General features: G+C 37.1%; 1 protein-coding gene across 2 annotated transcripts; it reads right to left on the bottom strand.

The window, feature by feature from the left end:
• Positions 1–1,672: 1,672 nt before the first annotated feature.
• Positions 1,673–26,115, bottom strand: kif20bb (kinesin family member 20Bb). Of its 2 annotated transcripts, XM_066666586.1 has the most exons (30): positions 25,837–26,115; positions 25,639–25,747; positions 25,176–25,265; positions 24,923–25,042; positions 24,509–24,647; positions 24,237–24,421; positions 23,766–23,826; positions 23,484–23,681; positions 23,188–23,299; positions 22,371–22,442; positions 21,687–21,836; positions 21,159–21,321; positions 19,766–20,044; positions 17,393–17,529; positions 17,180–17,309; positions 16,832–17,018; positions 16,679–16,740; positions 16,471–16,590; positions 12,091–13,226; positions 7,951–8,089; positions 7,739–7,861; positions 7,596–7,647; positions 7,291–7,416; positions 7,083–7,186; positions 6,831–6,965; positions 4,658–4,852; positions 4,291–4,365; positions 3,880–4,018; positions 3,633–3,772; positions 1,673–2,546 (listed from the first exon to the last, which is right to left on the bottom strand). In XM_066666586.1, exons 2-30 carry the CDS (start codon positions 25,741–25,743, stop codon positions 2,463–2,465), a joined length of 4,758 nt encoding a protein of 1,585 aa, XP_066522683.1. In that variant the 5' UTR covers positions 25,744–25,747; positions 25,837–26,115; the 3' UTR covers positions 1,673–2,462. The 2 variants fall into 2 exon arrangements, with proteins under 2 accessions (XP_066522683.1, XP_066522684.1); XM_066666587.1 differs by lacking the exons at positions 25,639–25,747; positions 25,837–26,115 and having other exon boundaries at positions 24,923–25,076; positions 25,176–25,245.
• Between the last annotated feature and the right edge of the window lie 274 nt (positions 26,116–26,389).

Here is a 26,389-nt window from a genome sequence, read left to right as displayed (position 1 = left end):
ACGCATTTACGTTTAAGAAAGTCTCCAGTTCAACTCAGAACAGAATGAAAATGTAATGCTCCCACGGATCTTTACACCAAAGGGTCGCTGATTCGCTCATTTCGCTGTCAATCAAAAAGGGATTCAGCCTCAGACAGATCATCCAATCATCATGCAGAAGCTGAGCGCCCGGGCCAGCCGAGGCCAGCCCACTGCCCCATAGACCCCCAGAGACGCTGAGTGTCCGATGGGAGGGACAAAGCCCAGCATTTATCCAATGGCTCGTCTCGTTTCGCTGCACTTCACTGCTTCGCAATTGAACTCTGTGGACGCTCAGCGTCCACGCTGTTTAAAGCACGTGAAACTGCCGCGTCTTTACCAGTGATAAGAAGCTGATTCTGAACAAAAGTTGAGCGCGTTGTAGTGCATATTTATTCAATGACATATACACACAACAGTATATATTTTATCACTTATTTTTTGACATTTTAGGGGAAGCTGAGCTTCCCTTGCAGTCTTAAAGCAATCGCCTCTGTTCTCTTAGTTCAGAGTGACTCATTTTTAAAATTTTCACCAGCAACAAAAATGTAGAATTGCTTAAATCTTTTGCTAATTTACATATTTTGACATAACATAAAACACATCTGCCCCTTTCACTTGATTAATTTGTCCAGGTAAAGTGTGTGTTTTTTATTATTTTGGACATGCAAAGTGTACACAGTGTAGTTGACACTATAAAATTGGGAATGACATATGAGATGAAAAATGCAGGATCAAGCCTTGATTTTCAATGATCATTGACTGAATGAGACTGTGAGGTCTTGTCCATTATAGAGACATGTGACCATCCCTAGAGGAAACAGCTGCCACTCACTTCATGGCTTCTCCTACAAATGACCGCATTTAGTAAACGACACCTTGGAGTGAGGCTCCTGCTCAGTTTGACAACGTGGTCAAACAGTGCCAGGGCCACAGCAGCTGCTCTGATGACCGCCTCACAGTCCACAGGGAGGGAGGACTGATGAATGGCCATGACACAACCCAGATGTCAATCAATCCATCACCCTGTGACAGGTGCACGGAGCAAAGTCAAGCTACTTGAGTTCCATCACTATGAACATCCCAGTGCACTGAGTGAATCAGGATCCAGCAGGCCTACGTGCAGTGGGACTGTCAACCGATGAAATGTAAGCAAATTCTGAAATAAAAGGTGCATCTCACCTTACTGAGGTCATTGCCTTTATTTTTTTAAAACTCAGGCTACATTTTAGTTTTTGAGTATTCCACAAAATAAGCTTTTTCCCCATTAGCCAGCTAACTTGAGCTTAAATTTGAAGACAATAGGAATCTTACTCAGCTCTGTTACTATTGGACAGGCTTAAGTTATCTGACTGAACTGAGAAAACTGTGTTGTTTAATACAGTCCTGGTTGATGAATGGTGCATGTTATTCAAACAGTCTAAATTTGACTGCTTTAAGAAAATAAATATATGTAATAATAATAATAAAAAAATATATATTTTTTTATTTACCACAAACCTGAAATGGATAAGTGGAAAAGATGATGATAACTACGTATGTTTACCTCAAGGAAATAAACTTAACTAGTGTTCTTTTCAATTATTAAAAAGATAGATTTATTTAACATATGAATATGACTATGCTACAATATATTTCAAGGGCGAGGGTGCACAGACACAAAAGCAAAACACAAATCAGACAAAGTCAAATACTAATTGAATGATTGGACGAATAAAAATCATCAGATTCTGACCTAACATCCCCACTTTAGATTGTAGTTAGCTTAATTTTCCTGCTAAAAAAATATTACATAATATTGCTCTTTAGAAAATTCAGGAGAGCTAACAGCATTCTATGGTTAGAATTACTGTAGCACTGGCAGAGCCACAAATATGAAGTGTGCTTTGTTTTCAATGTCACACAGTTTCAGCCTCAGACAGCTGAGTGCAGTTGTGACCTGTCTTAGAGCCATGGGCAGAGATCAAGAGAAAATGTATTACTTACTCTTCTCAGATGACAACTACCTCCATCCACTGACAGTGGTGATGAATGGTTTTCATACAGCAATCTGACCCTCAACACTGAGCCACAACAGTTCACCTCCACTTGTTTAGAGTAATAATTACAATGTACAACACTCATTACTACAGGACACATTTAATGCTTCGACTGTTTGAGCAGTGTCATCCCCAAAGAGCAGAACAAACACAGAAACGAAAGAAATATCATAAATCAATATATTTTGAGAGATGTATTTATCAAATGGACATCACATGTTCCTAAATAAAAATATAAAAATAAAAGAGAAAAAATTGCACATATTACAAGGCTGTAAATGTAATATAAAAAAAGCTCTATGAACTACGAAGTATTTATATACATCACACAGCAGGCAAGGACAGGTCACGTTATTTACAAGTAATGAATAAATGACAGCATCAGGAAAATGCCCATGGACAAGATCACCTTCTAGCTGTTCTTGATCTAAGTTTCCTTTTGATGATGTGATGATCACTTTCTTTGTCCTCTTGGTCTACACCAACAATCTGCAAATAAGTAAGTAAGTAAATAATAATAAAAATAGCAATATAATAATTTTTAAATTTTTTTTTTTTTGCTACCTATAATTTTTTGCTTCAATGTGTTTCAGTTAGCAATAATTAATATGTATCATTTATTTAACATTTTGAAGACCATTCACTTTTACTGTCCTTTTATTTAACCCATTTAATCCCAAATTTTATTCAGACACATAAATATCCAATTTATATGTCATTACTTTGAAAAAAAAATCCATCACTATTTTTTTTTACATTCTTTTAAATGGAAAATGGGTGAAAATGTTTGTAGACCAACGTTTGTAGACCAAACTGACTGGAGAGCTAGCCAATGGTGAGAAAACAACTTCTATTTTTTGGATTCAATTGTGAAACGTCGCCTTTAAGTTTGAAAAAATGCACGACAGCACGTAAAATGAATTTTAGCAATGTAAAGTGAATTTCGAGGCAGCAACCATCTTTAGCACAGCACAGGAAGAGGTTGAATGAATAAACAACTGGTTTCCAAGTAACATTTTAGTGTCATAATCAGAAAATTTACTACTTAGGGGGTATATTGCTATTTGGGACTCACTTAAGCCTCTACTCCATTGTTGATGTAAGTGCATGCATATAGGGGAAAAAAAGAAGCAAATCCAGTCTGGCTGTTCACATTCATGTCACATGCTCACAAATCAGATATGTATCGTAACCCATGTAGGGACACATATGAATGTTCTGATTTCACAAAATCAGATCTGACATGCCCATACAAGCTTTGTAGAGGTTAGATCTGAGACACGATAAGAGAAAAATAAATAAATAAATAAAATATAATAAATAAATAGATATGATTTGAGTCACGTCAGCAAGTGCCCTCAGAGCATTACATCAAAACTCAGCAAAATTGTTTTGTTTACACCATATTTATTGATGAAGAAACCTCCTCCTGTTTAAATATGTCCCTTATACATCAATGCAGAACTTTATTCCAAATCATTCTATATACTATGTCTGTTGAATTTCACTCAAATGATTGAAAACAAAACGCAAAGGTGTTTTGTTATGACAACAACTTTATGTAGACATACTCACCGGATGAGAAGGTATATCAAGAGGGGAGGAAATTTTGGTCTTGAAGAGCTTGCGTTTGGACCTCTTGGGTTTGTTGTTTGTCTCTGTGGTGATCTGTGAGTCTGGAGATTTCACAGCAACCTTTGCCATGATTTTTTTGGCTGAAGAGAGAAAGAGAGCAGAAGCTTGGGTTATTTAGCGACAAGGGCATCTGAGAGTAAAGTTCAATAGCAATGACAGTGCCTAAAATAAAAGAGCCAGTACTGACCTTTGCTACCTAGCAGGGTCGGTGAGCTTTGGATAAAGTCACCGATCTTCTGCAAGGTTCCATCTTTTCTTCCTTTCAGGCTAGCAGGAGAATCCTGTTGCCTTGATTGATTGCCCTTTTTACCCAGCACTGCGGGAGACTTGTGGGACAAAAAATATTGACGCACAAATGAAGGATGAATGCACTCACGAACTTGATGACATCATATTTAGAGGGTTACTGGGAAAACTCATATGCTCTCATATGAAATACATATTAATAAAAACTCAGTTTTAGTCCCTAATATTAATGTGAAAGGCTGCAAATAATAAGATACAATCATTACTTTCTGCCTGCTGCATCACAATGAAGCATTTTGGTCACCTTATGCAGCTGTAAGTAAGTGCAATATAGGTATACACACATATGTACCTCTACTGACTGTATATTGGCCCTGGAGTTTCCTCTCAGACGCAAGTTCTTCCTGTTCTCTGATTCTAATGACATCTGAAAAAACAAAAGCGCAGTAGAAATGTGTGTTTCAAATAATAATAATTATTTTTTTATAAATCTCTGCCATTCACAATTGTCACAATGCACTGAATACAACACAAGTTCAATTGCATTAATGGTTTTCGTTTAAAACAAGCCAAAAACTACAAATTATGTGTATTTCATTGAACATTACTATAATCAATAATAATTCATTCAAACATTCCTAAATGCCATTGTATCACCACTTTAAAAAATAACACATTTCTACACTCTATAGAACACAGCATTGGGAGATAATACAGACCTCCATCTCAGCACTTTTCCTTTTCCTAGCAGTGCGTCTGATTTTGACTGTAACTGACTCCTCTTCTCCTGGCCTGCGGACATTGATGCGGTCAGGTTTGAGAGGGGTGAAGCTGATCTCCAGTTGTGGTTTGGGAAAGCGTTTGTCCTCATTCTCGCTTTCAGTGGAGAGCACAGAGGAGTTCTGCACTGCAGTCTGCGCATAGATATAGGCAATAAGATGGAAGTGGACAAACACATGCATGTGTTAAACTGTAGAATGAGAGAGCTGTTTCAAGAGTCAGAGCTGGTAAATATTTAAGACATAACATATCAAATTTTATTCAAGGGGGAAAAAAAAAGAGCGAAAAATAATCAAACAAACAGATAATGCAATTATGTGTGCTAAGACACCGGAAATATATTGATTTTGACAGATTACTTTAAAAAAGGTCAGCATCAGTGAATTTCTCAAAAACATAATTTGATGCATTCCTAGTCCTCAGGATAAGCAGAATATTTAGCTGATGCTCGGCTTCTGTATTTATATGATTTATTTTACTGCATTTGTATTTCTATAGACTTAGACTTTACATAGATTTTTTCCCTCTTGAATGCTAATGCAGCTAGATCTAGTTCTGATTTCTATATATATACACTGCATATCAACAATTTTTCCAAATACATGCACTTTTGTCTCCATCACCAATGTCTACACTATAAAAAAACCCTCAAAAGAAGATAATCACTGAATCAAGTTATGAGCATAATTAATTCTGGCAAATTAAACTCTAGTCTTATGTGTTGTAGCAACAATCTGTTCTCTGCTGACCTCCTGTTGTGGAGAAGCAGATCTTCAGTCTTTATAATTAGATTTTGCTGTTTCAAAATCAATAAGTATCTTTCTCCCCCTGCAACTGCAAGTACATTAGAAACATACAACTATTTTATTACAAATTATTTTAAAAATGTATATATTATTTATGACTGCAACTAATTATTTTTGTAATCAATAAATATTTGGGCGCTTAATAGATTTTAAAATGAAGCTTTAAATAATGGATATTTAAATATAAAATATATTACTCAATGTAAAATAAAGACAATGCAATTATATTTGTGTTAGTATTGAGTATTAATTGAAAAATATAATTACAAAAACAAAGCTAAAATGCTATTACTTGTATTTTTGGAGGAAGGTAAATGTGTCGTGTGAAATGCATGACAAACTGGTTAAAAAAACATTCTTTTTACTTTATTATAATATCTCAGAGTTGATGATTTAAGAATTACAATCTCTTAATCTGCTAAGTACAAGTTTCAGGGAAAGCTTTAGCTTTGGACACAAGATTTAATAGTGAAAATAACACTACAGGGGGGTAGCTCGCAAACTCAAACACGGAGTGGAGTTTGTGGCTAAATTTGGGAACATGGTTAAATACTGTTAAAAATATTATTGTGTTAAATTCCTTTCAAAGCTTCTTCTAAGTACTTCACCATACTGCCATCATGTAAATTTGTTTTCTGTTAAGGTTGGTCCAAACTACAGAAGCGTTCAACAACTTCTGAACACTTTCTAGTACTGCAATCTCTCAAAATAACCCCATGCATCATATGAATATTACAAAATGCTTTAGTGTTTGGAGTTAACTAAAGGCTTCAGTACTACTTTTGGTTTTAATGGAGCAATACATATATACAATATATATTTTTCAAATGAATCTTCTGACCTAAATCTATTAGTGTTTCTGTAGTAAAATTGCTTTAATCACAGCTATACACTCTGTTTATGCTACAATCAAAAATCTGATTGTTCACCTCACCTTCCACACCAAAAATAATAAAAATAAACACATTTTAAAAATGTAAGTTTTGTAAAAACTATGCGGTCCTTCTTAGAGCTCTGCATCTCAAAACTTAACTGCAGGAAAGTAGATGATCAACTGAAACATACAACACTGACATTTCTAGACTTTTTTTTGGTGTTTAAATGAGGTAACTCCTTGCCATAGGTCAGCCATAGCTCCTGGTGGTAGAAGAGTTCATAATCACTTGACCTATGAAACGCAAGACACCTGCTGTGTGAATAAATTACCTCTGTGTGTCACATCCTGATTTGAGAAATAGGAGAGAGAGGGGAGGAGGGGAAAGAAAGGAAAAGAAAAAAATATATATATACATATATATATTATTACCAGTTCAAACTGCACTTTGCCATGGATCTCACCCTGTGAGACCTCTGTCACCGGGTCTGCTTTCTCTTCTGGCTTTTGGGGCCCATCAGGGGACACAAGGATTCCTCCTAAGCTCTTTGTCTGCTGCTCATCTGTCTGGAACATCAGAAAGAAATCGTTTTTCTCCCAATGCTTCAATTTGTCCTATCTGGATTAAATTTTCCTATCTGGATTGGAAATGCAGTGAGATCAAAGACAATTGATTTATCGTACTGTTGAGGATCCCACAGTATGTTGTCCCTTCTGTTCATCCTGGTGTGAATTACCAGAGCCCGTCATTCCCTCTTTTGGGCACATCTCCTTTAACCTTATGAGCTCTGAGAAGAATCATTAGAGGTTGCAGTCATCATTATTGTCAGCGACACTGAAAAATGTGCACTTTAACTGTGTGTGAAAAGAGAGAGGGGGAGCGTCCTTTTACCTGCACTTAAAGATTCAATCTCAACCAGTTTAGTCTGAAGAACTTCATCTTGTTCCGTTTGTATCCTCTCTTTGTCAGTGAGAGTGAGACGCATTTCCTCAATCAGCTCCTCCTTGGCCAGAAGCGCTATAAAAAGAAATCAAATGCAAGATTTTTTTTAATATACTACAATATACAATCTAATGCCATTGGATTAAGACGTTACAATCTAGAGGTTCTGATAACAGTGAAAGAGGTGAAAAACTGAGTAATAGAATGACAGATAGAAATGTTGCTCTGCAAACAGCTTAGTTTGAAAGGATTACCTTGACAAGTATCCTGATACTGCTGGAGATTTTCTTGTGAATTGGCTTGTTCCTGTCAAAAGGACAAAAAGGAATGAGTAAACAATCTAAAAGAAAACCTGATAAGGATCTCAAAGTCAATAATGCCAAAGAAAAGCGCTCACGGTCTTGAGTTGTTCAATAGCCTCCTCCATCTTGGCCAAGCTCCTTAAAGCTTGAGCCTTCTCCTCCTTTATGTCACGCAGCTCTTGCTGCAGCTTTCGGATCTCTTCAGTCAAGGATGTTATCTTAGGGGGAACATGTTGGATTTATGTGTCAGTTCCAACAACAGAAGGCCAGTCATTCTGATAATTCACCATAAGACCAGATCACTTACCCTTTTCTGTAGTTGATCAGTTTCTGCCTTTCCCTCACAGAGCTTTTCATGTAAATCCGAGATATGTTTATCTTTTTGTTGCAGTTGAAGGTTTAAGCTCTTAACATTGTCCAGCCCATCAATCACTTGTTTTTCACATCTGCCAGGAAAGACAAATCAATGCTGTGTGTTACTCATCCTACTATTTATAAAGGTTTATACATTATCACACACTGCAATATATTTAATAAAAATAGCCTATTTAAAACCTATGGAAGCTATGTTTTACCAGGGGACATTCATGTATTCATGTAATGTAATTTCTCTGATTTCCCATAAATTACATATCTTAGCTCAGGTGAAGACATGAGATTAAAGACATACTCAAGAACAACAAACATATCTTCTGCGGGTTATTACTTAGCTGGTGCCAAATATCGTGATGTTAATTATTATTGTTGAAAAGTTTACATTACAACTGTGTAAAATGATTGAAATTGATGTTTATAGAGGCTTTTTTTCCCATTATACTCCGTGTAGCTCAGTGATTCTCCATCCTGGTGCTTGTAAGCTACTGCCCTGTGTGTTTTGGTTTGCTCCTTGCTTCATCACACCCACTTCCATCTTCAGAGGGTGTTTTTATTTAGCTCTTCATTTGTTTTTGTCTAGTTTTTGTTTTTGTCTACATTTTGGCCTCCAGTCCATATGAAAATGGGTATTTTTGGTCAATAAAATAGATTTTAAAAGTGCTCTCCAGGAAGAAAAAAAATAATAAAAAAATAAAAAGTTTCACATTTTTGAAAACGCTGTTGTCACTGCTCTCATGTGCACGAGGAAAACAGTGTCTAAGTGTCTGAAACGCAAACAGCTTCTCTCTCCCTATATAGTCAATTACATAAGTCATAAAACAGCAATGTATAAATGCAGACAGCACTTGATTTCAGATTCCCACATATGAATAAAATGATGCTGTATTAGAATTAATTAATGCATTATTAAAATCTAGATCCAGTTATTTCATGACAGAAAAATCACTCCATGCTCCATATGTACGTACATATGTGGCACAGTGATTTTTTGATTAAACCTCAGTTTTTCCCCATGCTTTGTGATGTTTTGATGTCTCTCTAAAAGAGGTACTATGTATTCCTATGACTCCTACTGGACTGGCATGCTAATGCAGCCATTTGCCTATTTGGACGAGGATATTTAAAAAAATTTAGGGACGAAAATGTCAGTTTTTAAAAATATCTGGATCCCCGTGGACAGAGACTGAAGTGTGCGGGGCAGTGGCCCACCAGGACCAGGTCTTAGACGCACTGCTTTAGATGATTGCAGTGATCTTTTTATGTTTCCTTTTTAGGATTAAACAGATTTGAAATAAAATGCCCTCTGGTGGAATTTCAAACATGTAAAGTTTATCAAATATGACAACATAATATTCAAGAAAATTTAATTTGCGTCACAATTCTAATTAACTGTTAATTTAATTCATTTTAACAATTATAAATTGTATATGCTATTTAGATGTTTAGTTCAGTTTAGTGCTGTTTATGATTTTGGAGAACAGCTGTTGATTTTGGATTCAGAGGAAAAACAAACACAACCCTTCCTTTGATGCTGCTTGAAAAGCTTCACCAACCAAATTCATGCATGCACACTGGCAAGGTAACAAGACTGGGCTTGCAAACCATACATAGGCTCCAATGCCCCTCCCCATTCCTCCTCTGTGCAGGAGTTTGAACTGATTGGCTGGAATAGTGTTGTTTCTTAGTCGGAAACACATTTACAGAGCCAGGGTTGAGAATGAACACTGGAGAGAACCGTGAGGAGACACTTGCTGAATTTTACAAAAGCGTACTGCATTGAACTCTTATAGAGCACCTTTAAAGTGTTTTTTGATTGTTTAATAAATAATAATAATAATTATAATAATAATAATTTCTACTATTTATTGGTGAGAGGTCACTTTAGTTTTAGACTTTGTTGGCTTGTTCCTGTCAAAAGTACAAAAAGGAATGAGTAAACAATCTAAAAGTAAACCTGATAAAGATCTTCAAGTCAATAATGCAGAAGAAAAGTGCTCACGGTCCTGAGCTGTTCAATAGCCTCCTCCATCTTGACCAATCTCCTTAAAGCTTAAGCCTTCTCCTCCTCTGTCTCTATTTATTGTTGAAAAGTCACTATTGTTTTAGACCCTATATTTTCTACACTTTTGACCCAATAATTACAGTGATATTAATCCAAAATAGTTTTATAAAATTCCGAGTATGCTTCCTCGCTGGTCTGATTGCACACTGGAAAAAAAGCCTTGTTGTTGTATGCAGCCCTGGCTCAGTAAATAGGAAATATCTTGGTCCGAACTGGCTCACAAACTCTCTCCCTCAGTTGCTCCCTCGGGCATGGCCTACAGGAAGCATGAAAAGTGACAAGGAGCTCTGTTCATGCACCGATACCTGATGGGTAATACTTGATAACTGACCCCAAATTCAGGACAGCGCTAACTGCATGAAAATAAGCACATAGTGAAAGTGCTACAAAATGAAATGTGAGTTACAACTTAGCTTCTTTTGGAATTTAAACAGGGAGAAAAACTTACAGACAAGTTAAACTTCAACTATAAACAAGAAGTATTCACTTTCTTACTCAAACTATTCCACCCAAAAAATGTAGTGTTACATTATTTAAGGTGGAACTGACTGTAAATACAGGAGACCACTAACTGAATGAAAGTAAACGCATATTAAAAATGCTACAAAACCTAACAGATCAAGTTCCCAGATAATGGGAAAACTCAGAGTTTACATGAGTCCGGCAATAATCTGATTTCTGTTTTACAACAGCCAATAATATCTAAGAGTGATGTGACATAAGCTTCCTGCTGTGGCGTTTGGTAAACATCGACGCACTTTACCTGCAAACATGGATCGTATTGCTACCCTTCTCACAGCTTTCTCTACACTGCACGAGAGCGTCTGTTTCTTAAAATGCAGCACATGTCTCTACGTTACTGACAGTGAGGAACCAGGGCAGCAAATTGTACTTGATGAATTTTAAGACGGTAAGTACTTGATAAATCTCAACGGTTTTAGGGATGTGTCAGAAATGGCTCTCCACTCTGTCTGGTTATGTTTGCATGCATGCACAGACTGAGAAATCAGGAAGAAATGACAGTAGGAGTACACAACCACTGAGAAATCAGATTACCGAGCTAAAATCCAGTTCTCTTAAACTGATTTCTTAATCTGATTTGTAGACCTCACTCCAATCTCAGAAATCTGTGTTTGCTGTTTACATGACCATTTGAGTAATCTTAACAGCAGAAATCCAGTTAAGTTCAGATAATTAAATGCATGTAAAAGCACTCAATTAATAAAACTTACAGACAAGTACAAGGCAGAGTCAGATTTGTTAAATCGGACTCCAGTTCGTTTTACACCTTTAGCATGATTCGTTTGCACAGGTGTGAACGCAGTAAATGCACTCGGATGTGGACCAAAACAACCACGCCGAGACCCTTGAGATGAGGTGGTCTCGGTCCAGTCCCAAATGAACTCTGGAGCAGTTCATTTGTGATGAGAATGTGATCCGTTCTTGATCCAACCCAATTATCAGATGAACTCCTGATAAATGGCTCCTGTAGCCAGGTGTGCTTTGCATTATGGGATGCGGCAGAACATGCAAAAAAAGAACTGACAAAATTTTAAGTTTCTTCTTGTATGAACTTTCTTGCTCCTGCCCCATATAGAATTGACCAATAAGCGAAGAGAATGTTCTCACATGGTTTGTTGTGATGCATTTTGGTGAGCTTTGATTTATCACTGTGTGAAAATAAATTAAACGTAGGGGAAACGCTCCAAGTATACAATACCATGAATTAAACTAACCATAGGTGTGAAAACACCCTTAAACTTTAGCAACAAACAAGCTACAGCTGGCCAATTAAGCAGACATACCTTTCCACTTTAAAAGATGTGAAGCTTCTGAATAGTGAGTGTGTGTGAGTGTTTGTGATTGGTTTGCTGTAAGAACAGTAGTTCTCCAGAATCATCTACACTGTATTTCCCTCAGTAAAACAAATCTAATCCAAGAGTTGCTTTCTCAGCACTAACAAGAAAGTACAACAACAAATTTCTACTGAGTACTGAAGTTGGGACTTACCTCAAAAGTTCCTGAGTTTTAATCTGCAGTTTTGTATCCTTATGAATGAGCTCCTCCTCCATTTCTCTTCTCCTTCTGTGTGCATCATCCCTCACTTTAGAGCTCTCTGCAGCATTTTTCTCCTCCTCTTCTGTTCTACTCTGCTGTTTCTTCAAATCTTCCTGTGCTTGGCCCAGTTCTTCCTGAGTGTGCAGCAGTCTCTCCTGCAGAGCTGCACCATGGGCCTCTCTCTCAGCAAGTTCCTTCTGAAGCTGCACCACGTTTTCAGCGCTGTGAGTGAAAGCTTGCTCACGCTGCTCCAGCTGTTGCCTCAGACTATCCAGCTCTGATTGAAGCTCAGAGTGGCTTCTCTGAAATTGCTCCAGTGCCAACTTCTTGCTATTGTAAAGGGAGAGAATGTTGTCATGTTCCTCTTTCAGGGCATCTCGCTCTTGTTTGAGTTGATTGCACTGGTTCTGAAAGTGGCACAATTCCATTTTGGTCTCATTAAGCTCCTGCTCCACGGCCTTTATCCTCCTGCTCTTCTCTTGGGTAGTGGACATCATCGCCTCACACTCTTTCCGCAAGGCCTCAACAGTGTACTGGAACTTGCTGTCATTCATTTTTCCCTGGGTGCCAAGCTTCTGGCGCAAGTTCTCTGCCTCCAGCTTCAAGGATTCGATGGTACTGAATTGCTCGCTACACTCTTCTTCACGCTCCCTAATAAGAGCTTTGGCCATGTGAAGCTGCTCTGAAAGATTGGCTGCCACAGTCATCTGAGTGCTTAGTTCTGTTTCCATGGCTTTGAGCTTGGAGCTCATGTTGCTGGCTGCCTGCTGGAGCACATTGATCTCGCTGCCAAGAGCCCTATTCTCATCTGTGAGTTTCATGTTTGCTGCCCTCGCTTTCTCAAGCGAGGAAACAGCAGCTTCACATGCACTAGCCTGCTTCATCAGATCCTCAGTAAGATCCTTCACCTTTTGCTGTAAAAGCTGCTCCTGTGTGAGCTCATCTGAGCACTCATCTTTGTCTTTAAAAGCTTGCGTGAGCTGCTGAATTTTGTGGTCTTTAATCTCCTGTTTGTTAGCAGAAAGAATACACTTGCAGTTGTTCCTATAGTGTACGATCTCCTCTTTTATGGTGTCGATAATTGTCCTCTGAAAGAAACCACAAGAGTCATATAATTAATCCATTTCTGTCATCAAGGTAATGTGTTAGGCTATGTTCACATTAAAGAGAGGATCTGGCTGTCTTGACATATCACATTCATGAGTATAAGGCTACGTTCACACAGCAGGTAAGAGAGGACCAAACCTGATTTTTTCGTTCTGCTGTTCACACTTTCTATATAAATGTGACCTATATCTATATAGTTCACGCTTTTATTACATCAAGATTAGATTATTGCAATGCACTTTTATCAGGATGCTCCAGCATAAACTTGAGTAAACTCCAGTTATTTCAAAATGCTGCAGCCAGGGTCCTCACTAAAACTAGAAAGTTTGATCATATCAGCCCAGTCTTATCGGCCCTTCACTGGCTTCCAGTTAAATTCCGTATTGATTACAAAATTCTTTTACTCACGTATAAATCCTTACATGGTCTCGCCCCTGAATACTTGCAAGACCTCATCACAAACTATGAACCACCAAGATTACTCAGATCTCAGGGCGCCGGCCTCTTACTAGTACCCAGAATTCATAAGACTTCAGCGGGGGGGAAAGCCTTCTCCTACAAAGCCCCTCAGCTCTGGAACAATTTTCCAGCTAGTGTTCGGGACGCAGACACAGTCACTACCTGTGTACCTAACTGGACAATGGACAATAGACAGGTCAACCACTGGACAAGTCAACCAACTCATCTACCTCATGTGTACCTTAATCTGACAGCTACAATAGTAGGTGTATACTTAATACAGGTACATTGCACTAAATTGCCTTGCACTAGTTTATTTAATATATTTATTTCTAATTCTGAAACTGCACTGTTATTGCACTGTACTTATATTGCACATTCCATACCCATTGCATTATCCACACCTTTTCAACTTTTAAATCATATGCTGCACAAAAGAGATCATCCCCAGCTGCTCACAGTATCACAGATTCTTGCCAGGCTATGTTTGATTACTCTGACGATTGATTGATTATTCTTAAGCACACTGTCAGCTTCTTGGGTATTTGATTTTTTTTTTTTTTTTTTTTTTTTTAAAACTCTATTAGTCCATTGCTGTTTAGTGATTCGTGTATGTGATGTCTAAGTCTGTAAGCTACTGAGACCTTTAATTTCCCCTGGGGATCAATAAAGTATCTATCTATCTATCATCTATCTATCTATCTACTATGTTTAAGTCTAGGCTCAAAACACACTTGTTCAGTTTAGCCTTTGGCAACTAACCTCTGTCGAGTTTAAGGTTGTCATTTCAGGAACTCATGGACATGGAGAATCAGGGTAAACCTGGATGACATGCTCACAATTTCTCTTACTTGGAGCGAAAGAATGTCTTTGCCTGAGCTCCTTCTGGTTTCCCTACTCCCGGTCTGTTACAGTCAGATCCGTCACTACACTAAAGAAAATATTCACATGCTCTTATTCTCTGCTGCACTCAACTAAACTAACTGCTTCCCTTTACTGTTTTACTGTTTTCTGAGAGAATGGTGGCCCACTGATGGAAGATTGTTTGCTGGATTCTCCTGCAGACCAGACCAGACCAGCTGCTCACCTTATTATTATTATTATGTAGCATAATGACATTTCATTAGTGATCATTTAAAATTCAATCTATAGTTTGATCAGAGGAGGATGGGTCCCCTTTGTGAGTCTTGGTTCCTCCCAAGGTTTCTTCCTCCAGCCTCGAGGGAGTTTTTCCTTGCCACTGTCGCCTCCGGCTTGCTTGCATTGGGCTTTGATTTAAATGTTCTGTTTTGAAACTGTGAAGCTGCTTTGTGACAACGTCAGTTGTAAAAGGCGCTATACAAATAAATTTGATTTGATATATCTGAAAGATCACAGTATGAACAGTGCATCAGGCGATGACCAGAAGGAAATGTCCATCATGTTTCATACAATAACTTTTGATTTTGAAATAAAGGAATGCAATCAGACTTTTCAACTTTGTATCACAAAACCTCCCTTTTCTTTATTCCAGATGATCTCCATGTCTGTTTCCACATCCTTTCCATGCCACTGCTGTGTGAGTATAGCATATGTGACATGTATCTGCCTGTAATATGAAGGAATCTGTCCCTGAAACAGCACAAATGCGCACACTGATGAAGTGCACAGTGTAGAGTATAAAATAATACACATGTAGGAAGTTGAATGTAGATTTATGAAACAATTAATAGTGTTATAAACTTCAAATCTATTGAATGAGTGCCCTGTTTGGCTTTTGCAGTTTTAGTTTTATCATCAGTGACGTGCACTACTGGCGCTTTTCCACTGCATGGTACCAACTCAGCTCGGCTAGTTTTTCAGCCCTGGTTTCTTTTTCCTTTAGCACAGCTCCCTGCCAAAACAAAGTCTCTAACGGGAAGTGTGGGCTTTGAAAACACAACAACAGTGACAGTAATGTAAAATGTGTTTAATTTTCATATATTCACATGATTTCTTTTTATGGGGACTAAACAATGTTTTCTGTTCCTCGTTGCACATCTGACTCTCTTTGGAGTTTTTTTGTCAGCCACCAATCATAGCAGCATTTGAACCGGTTTCGTGTACCAGGTATCAGATTTGCCTACTGGAAAAGCTAAAAAGCCAAGCCAAGCAGGTTCTATGCAATGGAAAACCACCATATGTAGAGAGTATGGTGCTATATGGGAAGCATCTTGTGGCTCTCCTCCATTATTGTTTGGTTGTACTGCCAGTGCTGGCTGAGGCGACAGTACTAAGCGCATGGGAACAGGCAAAAGGATGAGTGAAATCCAATCTGATCATTCACATTCATGAGACATTACCAGGAATAGGACACACATCCGATGTAACAGGACATTTGAGAGTTTCTCAAATTTTTCAAAACTGGTTTTGAGGTGTTCAGACAGCCATAAAAAGATCAGATCTGAGTGATATTAATGCAAAAGTGAAGAGAGAGGGGGAAGAAAAAAAAAAGATTTGTGTATCTTCACCCTGGTAATGTGAATGTAGCCTTAAAATGATATCTTGGTAAATGATTAAATGCCACTACTTTCCTAATTCACACTTTCAAGCCCAGCAACCATCCACAATTCTCCATAAAAATGAAATAGTATTAATAATAATAATAATAATAATAATAATAATAATAACAATAATGTTAATAATAATTATAATAATAATAAGCATAATTTTTTTTTTTAGAAAATAGCTATATAAGAAAGAAAGTATTATTATTATTAATAATACAGTTAATTCATTAAAACTCACAGATTCATTAGCTGCCTCAGTATTTTGATCCAGAGTAGCCTGTAGTTTGGAGATCATTTCATCTTTCTCTTGGCAGATCACTACGAGCTCCTGACACCTTGTTTTTTGATTTTCATATTTCTACAAAAAGGAACAAGAAATAAATGAATACTTGAAAACCAACTACAACATTATAGTACTAAAAATGATAGCTGTGAATCAAACCAACCTGGTTAGTCTCCTGTAGCTGGTCACTAGAATTCTTAAGTTCCACAAGCAGGGCATCCATTTCTGAAATGAAATTTACCAAGCTGTTAGAGTGACAAAATATCGTCTTGCTGTGTTTTATATGGTATACATGGATCAAAGTTAGTGAACATACCCTTGGTTTTTATACTGAGGAGCTGCTGGCTTTTGAGGAGCTCTTCAGACATTTCATCCAGCTGTGTCCTTAGTCTGCTTTCTGCTCCAGGGGAGAGGGTTCCCCTTTCTGGACACATCTGTGCTGCATCTGAATCTTCATTTTGCATGACTTCAATCATACAATCCTTAAACTCCATTTTCATTTCCTGAACAACAGGGGAAACAGCGCATAGCTTCATGTCTCAATATAAAAATGCTAATGCGATGCATTATTCATGTTCACTTGCCAAAAGGTGAAATGATGATGCACATGGCATTTAAAAAAACATTACAGTAAACAAGCTTAAAATAAAATGAACATATTCACCTTAGTTGCACCTCCAGAGGAGCTGGCTTCTACCAACTCGCTATCATTACTGTTGACTAAATTCTTAAGAATTTCCAGTCTCCTTTCAGCTCTTTCTTCTGCAATTTCTTTCTCTCTCACAAGACGTTCACTGAGGAAACAAAAATGCATTAAGTGTATGTGGCAGGCTTAAAATTACTAGACTTCCTTCAGAAAAAAAGAACTTGGCTTTACTTGTAATCCTTTTCCATGTTAGAAAACAGTTCCATGAATTCATTGGTAACTTCTTCCCTGATTTGGGATTCCATCGACAGTTTATCAGATTCTGCTTTGGAGAGCTTTTGTTCAAGATCATTAATCTTCTGTTTAAGCTAAAAAAAATAAATCAAATATAAAAAGATTAAATATTATCAATCTTATAATACAGTGATGTTAGAGCTGGGCAATGTGAGCACAAATCAATATCACAATTAATTGTACATTTTTTCATGATTATGATTAATGAACGATTATTTTGTTTTTGACCCTCATAGTTCACTGTCAAGTTTGTACTGTACATCTGCTCCAGTATTAAATATGAGATATATTTCCTAACATTGCTGGAAGCTTGTTCCTCTCTTGTTTTTGAGAACTGTTTATATTTGGTGTGTGATTGTGCTTTGGCCGCTGAAACAGTTTTTTCTCGTTTACATTTGACATTTTTTGTTCAATGTCGTCTTAATTATAGTAAAAACACAACACGTCCAATCCACAGACACTTTGTTTTTCTTTGGTACGAGCTGCTTGAGTTGCTTGGTCGGCCTCTGCATTTAGGTTGCTTCCATGAGGCAGATAGGGGCAGTATCACGTAACTACAGCTTGGTAGTGTGGTTTTTAAAATGGACAGTAGATGAACATAACAGAATAAAAATAATCAATATAGACAAATTTATGTTGAATAGAACTTCTAAATGTCGATTTAGATTCATTTTCGATTAATTGCCCAGCCATAAGTGCAGTCCATAATTACAAGTAACAACTTGAATTCCAATTTTCCACACACTGAAAAACACATTCTGTTGCTTCAGACAAAAACACTCTAAAGACTATTGGCACCACTAATGTCAGTAATAGTTTGAGAATTAGTAGGAAAAGTAAAAATAAACATTAAAAGACCTCATAAAATGTCTAAATTAAGTTCATTTTACCCAATTAAAAACACGTGGTCAAATTGAATCTCACATAGCCACAGGCAAATTAACCCCCTTCCAAAATGGAGGCTTCATTTTCAAAAGAACATAGTTTATTATACAACAATCAGCCACCTTCTTGTTTCTAAAATCACTGTCCATTCTCTCAGTTCCACAGACCATATAGGGGCACTTTTCACAGTTCTACATTTACAGACTCTGCATATTTTTTTAGCCCCCTTTCACCCCATTTTTGAACTATCAGGACCCCCAGAGGACCAGCATAGAGCGGGCATGGAGACATGTTGATGGATCAGACAAAGCACTGCTCTTGGGTTTTTTAAATGTAAAATCAGTGAGAGTAGCTCATCTGTTCCTGTACAGTTTGTGTTGGTCGTCCTCTAGTCCCTTCAAAGGTGGACAGAGGATGCTGCCCACAGTATACTGTTGGCTGAATATTTTTGACTTTTCCTAGTTAAACAGTACACTGAGGGGTTTAAAAACTCCAGCAGCACTGCTATGTCTCATCCACTCACGCAACACCCATTAACACAACACCACCACAACAGTGTACAACACTACCACAACAGTGACACTGCTGTGCTGAGAATAATCCACCACTCAAATCATACCTGCTCTGTGGTTGTTCTGGAGGGATCATTAAAGAACAGGAGGCGAAAAGGGGAGGCGTACAAAGTATGAAAAGCAACAGATGGAATCCAGTCTAACTGTAGAAGTACAGAATGCTCTTGTGTGGTCACTGAAGCCCTAGTGGGAATGTTTCCGTTTGATATCTTTAAATGTTCAGGCCTTGCAGACAGCTTTTGAAAAATTCAGTATTGTTCCAATCACTTTGGACAGCTTCTAACAGTCAAGGAGCCATTACAAACATTTCCAATATAGACTGTTTAACAAGTCTAAGGGTTCTCTATAGAATTTAAATCTGGACACTCGCCAGAACATGAGCCTCAGGGTCTTGTTCCCAATCCACTTCTTGGTTCCTCTTTTAAAAATGTAACATCTTTTTAATTTTAGAAAGCAAGCCTTTTTTGCAATATTCCATACAGTATTTTTTGCCATTAACTAGATATTTGACAGTTTAGGCTTGACAATTTTCTTACTTAAGAGTGTATACATGCCACAGTAGTTTACATTATTGAGAGGTTACAAAACAAAACATTGGAAATGGTACTTCACTTGAAAAATGTCTGAATACATCATAAGGAATATGAACTAAGACTAGGCTTAACCTGAGTGAACAAAACCATCTCATAGTTATTAATTTATATTACTATACTCAGCAAACTTGTTATGTGGATTATAATGTGACTGTAACAAGATGCCAGTTCATTTATCAGTGCAGAAATTCCATATCTGCACACCCCTAATTAAATAGATTAATAGTAAATGCATTCATATTATAACATAGACACCATACCTCTTGCAACTCCTGATCATCTCCAGCTTCTAAAACCGTATTTTCCACTACACTCTCATCACAACTTTCTTCCTCTTCCTCTTCTTCCTCCTCCTCCTCCGCTTCCATATCTTCATCATTGTCATACTCCTGTACATCCTCTAAACTTGTCTCCCAGCCAATCAAAGTGCTTCTCCTGGTCCACTCTCTCTTGTCCACATTGTTGATCACCATAGAGACATCTCTGGCAGATCTCTTTGGCATAATGCTAAACATCGGCTTTGGGTTCAGGACCAAAACCTACAGCATTCAGCATGAACACACCCAGAGTTAAAAATCAGATCATAGCTGGCTATTAAAGAACTAACAAAATGCTTCAGGGAACATCCTCTATTTTAATTCCAAATCCTTTGACGTTTTCTGGATTTACAAATTATTTTTAATTCAGATAACTGAATTTATGCACAGGGAAGATAATGCTGGCCAACCTACTTATAACTGACAGTAAACAGACTTGTGCAATTACATTTTGAGGTGTGGGGGGCTAAGAGGGGAAATATAGAGCTTGAACTATCGCTTGTTCATTCATTGTCTGTAACCGATTATCCAGTTTAGGGTTGCAGTGGGTCTGGAGCCTACCAGGAATCGCAATCCTGGACTCCCTGGACCCTGGAGCTGTGTGACAGCGATGCTACCTGCTGCACCACCATGCCACCAATGTAAAAAAATTAATGTACAATGTATATCAAGGAATTTTATTAAGGAAGGTTAATTAATATTTCAGAGGAAGCCACATGTTCTGCTTGGGCAAGACAATTAAGTACAAAATAACTTTTAAATACTAAAGTTATTCCATTTAAGGGTAATTATGAAATGTACAATAAAATCATGAACAGTGAAATCAGACATAAATGTGACATGCTTTAGGAAGTTATTGGAAACACCTAATATCAGCATCTGCCAGGTCATGGACCCATTAAGGAATGTAATCTTTTCAAAGAAACATTACCCCTGCTTTACGAATAGGCTATTCAAATATCACATAAAAGCTATAGTCCTAGAGAAAATATTTGGAGTGCACAGAGAAACAAAATTATAATATACATTAAGATGGATGGGCACTTGTACAGGATGAAAGCAAATGGGCAGGTGCTTGAACATGTAACACTTCAATAGCACTGTCAAGCATATTTCCACTGTATATAGTGGTCTTATTTCAATTTTGTAGGGAGCAAATGCACAAACATGTGCCTACATGTAACCTTCAAATACATTCAATGCATGACTAAGACAAATAATGATGGCTTAACCTTCTATATGACCTTCTACAATGTACATGAAAAATCTTTTCTGAGAAGAAACTGACATGAACCATGGGATGAGACAGAAATGGTGAAACAAAAGCATGACTAACCTTCTGAGCCACTGCAGAGAATTTAAGCACATTCAAGGTTTCATCAAACATAGAAGCACATTGGTTGATGTTGACAATCATGCACGCTTTTCCACGGCCACAGAAAAAGCCTTGCAAGTAATGAGTAAGCTTACTCTCCCTGAAAGGGATGTGCTGTTGGAACCTAGTAAAAAGAACAGAAAGATATATATATATAAATAAATCATATACATACGTATTAAAAATATATATATAAACCCAAAATTGTGGTTTAAATCAGATATACTGTTGGCTAACAAAGAGGTATTAAATAACATGCATACATTTGCATCTATTTGGCTGGTTATTTGATAAACAACAGTGGCTAGGGCTGCCCACCACTCTGGGCATGTGTGCTCACTGCCACCTAGTGTTACAGTGTGTGTAAATGTGTGTTTCACTACACGGATTGGGTTAAAATAAGGAGAACGAATTCCTCTGTGTGCAAGCACAGTGGCTAATAAAGTGATTATAATCTAATTCTAAATGCGACATAGATCAAAAGCTCACTTGGACTGTGTCTGATTCAGTCTCAATGCATTTATGCATTTCCCCAAAGTTAAGAGAGATGTGTTGATATTGCCAGCTTCTTTTAGGCGTTCGCCTCTGTTCTGGGTTTTGGCACATCGCTCTGATCCTGCCAAGTCACACAGAGACAACCTGCAGCATAACAAACATTCAGTTAACAACCAAAACTAATATATATTAAAACATAGATATAATGCTAGTACTGAGACTGAATTGTTACATATTGCTTTGTTGTTCTGATATGTAAATACAATGTCACAATGTTTAAAATGTACAGCACACTTGGCGGTCCATGTACAAAAACTAAGCTTTCTGCAAAGATTTTATTATTTATTTAAAATATTTCGCTGCACAACACCACACGTTTACATAATTTTTAAAAAATAAAGTACAAGAAAAAGGCCAGATTTAAAGTAAAATTTCTTAATAAATCATTAGCAAAGGAACCATTAACTGTGCAGTGTATATTTGCTCCCTAGTTTCAGCTTTAAAATGGTACATATTTTCAAAATCAAAATCAGTGCATTAGCAAAATAAATTGAGAGCCTGTAGTTCCTACCAACCCACAAACTGAAATAAACAAACTTAGTTAGTTTTAGTGGTCCGCATACTCAGAAAACATAGGTAATTATGTCCCCTTTAAAATATCTGGACAAAAATTCTTACTCGCTTATCGCCTGGACTCGAGGAACACACATATCTTCAATTCGCAGAATTCGGATAGAGAAAATACTATGGCTGAGAAAGAACAAAATATGTTTGATTTATACTATATAATGTATTACAATACAACCGTTGTATATTTATCATAATATTTACGCATAAGAGTAACACTTGAATATAAGACATGTGAAAACATTTATAAAATGTCATAAACACCAGTTTATTACATGGTTATTAATTAGATTGTAAACACCTTAAAAGTCATTAATAATAATGTTTAACATAGAGATAGAAAGGGCAACAGTGACCTCTATTTTGTCTAAAACTGAAAGAGTCATTTGACATACAAAACATTTTAAGGTAAACATGAGAATGTGAATTTAGTCATTTAACATGTCATTTAGGGTAAAACCACATTATCATGAATGTATAAAAAGACACTCTCTTTGTGGTTCGTTTGATAATTTAGTGGTTAATTGGTTAAATGTATTAACAAATATGTGCTGAAGCTGACAGGCTTAACGTCAACTGATGGGGAAGGCCAAGTAAGGTCAGTATCAGGTAAGATCTGAGGTTTAAGAGTGTAGATAGATGAGGGTTCACTATTTGACAAACATATCACTGTTGCTCTTTCTGTCTATCTGTTATAACTGGTTATTAATGAGTTTTAATGCATTAACATATTTAATAACATTAACAAGCAGATTTTTTAAACAATCTTTTCATTTTTAAAAAATACACTTTATAAATGTATTTTGGTACCACCTTTGTGAGTGGTAGCTGCATATGTATAACAGCTTAATCATTTAAAACGTTTTACCTTCTGCTTGACACACTGTTTAGTTTTGTAGAAGAAAAGCTCTGATTTTTACGTCCAATCTTCAGAATTCTGTATGCTTCGTCAGCACTGTTTACTTGGACCCAAGTCAGATCTGTGAAGACAATTAAATTTTAGCATTAATAAAATGATTATTTGTACTAATGTCTCATGAAAGGAAACATTTGCAGTCAATACTAGAAATGTAGAGGCTGGCAAGTAAACATTGCAAAAATGGACCTAGTACTGTGTATAGAAACAGAACAGGAGCTGACCATTTATCAGAACCATCTGGTTACCTTTGACAAACGTGTTCCCTTTAACATCTTGACTAAGCCGTAGAACGCTCCTTCTCTGAGAACTGTGTGAGGCAAAGTTGAGCAGATCGTGTATGTTTTCATTGTAGATTTCACAGAAGGAGACCCACACTGAGAACTTGACTTGAGAATCTTCCTCCAAACAAAGACTTTCTGCATCTAAATCACTACAGCTGGAACCTAAAGCGATAGCGAAATACAGTATTTAATACTATTTTCTAAAGGAACAGGTATAAATAAACAGAAAGAAATGTAGATACTTGCCCTCTAGCAATGTACTACAAGCAGAATGAGACATGCTGGAGGTGCTTTTTTGCAAATCATTCTATGGGGGGAAGGAAATAAAAAGAATATTTATTAAAATAATAATAATAATTTTAAAAACTAGATATAAAATGCAATTAAAAACATTGATGTTCAATTCACATTAATTTCCATTAACTTATTAATGTCATATTAACTCTATTATATGTAAATAATGAAAATAAAATAATATTAATGATAATAATAATCTACAATCTACTCTGTCATCAAAGACCTAAAAAGCACATATTGTGCTCTCCATAATATTTGTAATAATTACTTGTATATAAATAGCCTAAATAGTTTGTATATAATTTGTAAAAATTTTAAATAATATATTTTTTATAGCCATCCATTTTCTGTTCAGTTTCTGTCAAGAAGTTTCATTTTGGTGCTTTGTTAATTAAAACATGTAAAAACCCTGTGCTTTACCTCTTTAAATCTTCTAAGAAGGTTTTTTTTAATTGTTGCCTCTTCGTCCTGCTGATCCTTGGTGAGTCTGATGAAGTCTACGCAGCGGTGGGGCTTGATGTTACTCTGAGCATAGATTCTTCCTTCTATGCTGTTAAAGATCAGATTCAGGGACCTTGGCAGAATCCCCACGTCGGTTTCAGGGCCTTAAAAATAAGAGCCAGACTAGTCATGTCTCCACTGCAGAAGAGATCTAATACTCACAAGCGAGGAGCCCTGGAAGAAGAACTTACCTAAAAATGTGAAAGTTTTCCCAGCATTGGTAACTCCGTAAGTGAAGATGAGGGAATTTTCCCCTCCCAGGACATCTTTCACGAGGGATTTTGTGGTTCCGTCAAATATCTGCCTTTGTGTCGTCTCTGAACCATACACCTGAACAATGAATTTAGCGGATTTAAGAATGTAGATTGGTTTTAGTTGGCGTTGTGTAGTGGCTAACACTGCAAATGTGTCAGGCCAGGGTCCAGTTCCCCACCTGGGTAGACACACCCCACCACACCAAGAGTCCAGAGCAGGACTCCTAACACTACAATTGCCTACATCTGTAACATGACATGGACTGTAAACCACACTGCATAAATGTGTCTGCCAAATGTTGTTTATGTACAATGTGCTTGAATAATAAATGAAAATGGCTTGTCTCATACCTTGGAAAACTGGAATCTCTGTGCAATCTGGGGCCCTATTTTTTCACTTTGCCTCGCTGTTAGGGATATTCTTGGGGCCTTCAGAACAACGGTGTCATGAGACTCAATTGAAATGCAATCCTGTATTAGGACAGCGGACGTAAAAAGCATGTTACTGGCGAAAGAGCAAACGAGGTTTTTTTTTTTTTTTTTTTTTTTTTAAGAGTTCAGGATATCAGAATTATCTCCAGTTTAATATGAACACTGTCCATACCTGTGATTCTCCAAAATTACTCTCTGTGGAGGTAAACGGACGTATCCTGAGGTACACCTGCAAATTTTCTTTCTCCAGTATCACAGACTCCTATTAACAAGCAAATCACAGTTCAGAGCTGAGTTTAATTTGATACATAAGGACAATCTGTAATTAAGCTATTTTAAGACTTAATCGTGCAATCAGATCTGAGACCACAAATTATGATCAATAAACGCGTCTACTGTAAAATTATTAGCTTTATACATGACATGCAATTTTTATTAACAGTTATTATTCTTATTATTATTTGTATGCGACTGTTTATAGGAACAGGTAAGACTATTTGGACAAAGTTTTGAAAACGGATTATTAAATTATTTTTAAAGTCAGTTATATACAAAATAGCTTTTCCACCTCTTCTCATTTGTATTCTTTTGTTACTGGCTTCCGCAATAATAAAACTGGCAAACGATGTTTTTACCCGAGAAGCAGGGATTTTGGAGAATTCGGCAAAGAGGTCTTTCCTTAAATCTTCCACAATGACAGACCCAACTCTCTCCGGTTTGTAATTGAGGCAGGACTCCATAGCTCTGAGAAAGAAAGTAAAACATCTCAAAAACAAAAACAACAACAACAACAACATATGCGCGGTCGCTTAAGATCAGGTAAAAGGTCAAACCTGGTTAGTAGAAACGGCCTTCGCGTAACGTTAAGTAATACCCTTTATTTTGTGCTAGTAATAGCAGCGACTACATAGATGTCGCATGTAAAATTCAATTAACATTAAATAAGTTCAAAAACAGAACATAAAAAAAATCAGCAGCAGTTAAAGGTAACTGCATTTCAACAACGAATTGCGGCTGAACTGAGTCAGAGTTAAACGTCAGCACAGAGTAAAACTATTTATTCCCCAGGAAAATAGAGTCAGAAGTCCGTTTAAATAAATACGTTTCTTCGCCTTTTGTATTTTAATATTATTATTTATTTTTTATCTAGAACAATCGCCGCTGACCACAAGGCTTCCCAGTAGACTCTCCTCGGCCGCGGTCTTGTTTAAAATGCACCAATCGGTGTTCCCCTCCGAGTCGAACTGCCTGCCGGGAGCGGAAGTCAAAATACTGTAGTTTTTACTAGCTCCGCTTTAAGCGGTTAACTCCCGTTGTGAAATACAAATCCCATGAGCTGCGTAAACCCAGGCTCAGCCTCAAACCTCTCCCTGCTCCCGATGTAGT

This window comes from Hoplias malabaricus, chromosome 3 (genome assembly GCF_029633855.1).
Source record: "Hoplias malabaricus isolate fHopMal1 chromosome 3, fHopMal1.hap1, whole genome shotgun sequence".
Lineage (NCBI taxonomy): Eukaryota > Metazoa > Chordata > Actinopteri > Characiformes > Erythrinidae > Hoplias > Hoplias malabaricus.
This window is presented reverse-complemented; position numbering and strand designations above follow the sequence as displayed.

Bases quoted from the DNA above. Each gene is read 5' to 3' on its own strand.
- kif20bb (XM_066666586.1), bottom strand. From the start codon at position 25,743: ATGGAGTCCTGCCTCAATTACAAACCGGAGAGAGTTGGGTCTGTCATT. The intron at 4,853-6,830 runs GTAATAATATAT...ATCTATGCGCAG, and splicing joins GCAAAGTGCAGTTTGAACTG to ACTGCAGTGCAGAACTCCTC. The intron at 4,366-4,657 runs GTCTGTATTATC...TTGTTTTTTCAG, and splicing joins GGAAAAGTGCTGAGATGGAG to ATGTCATTAGAATCAGAGAA.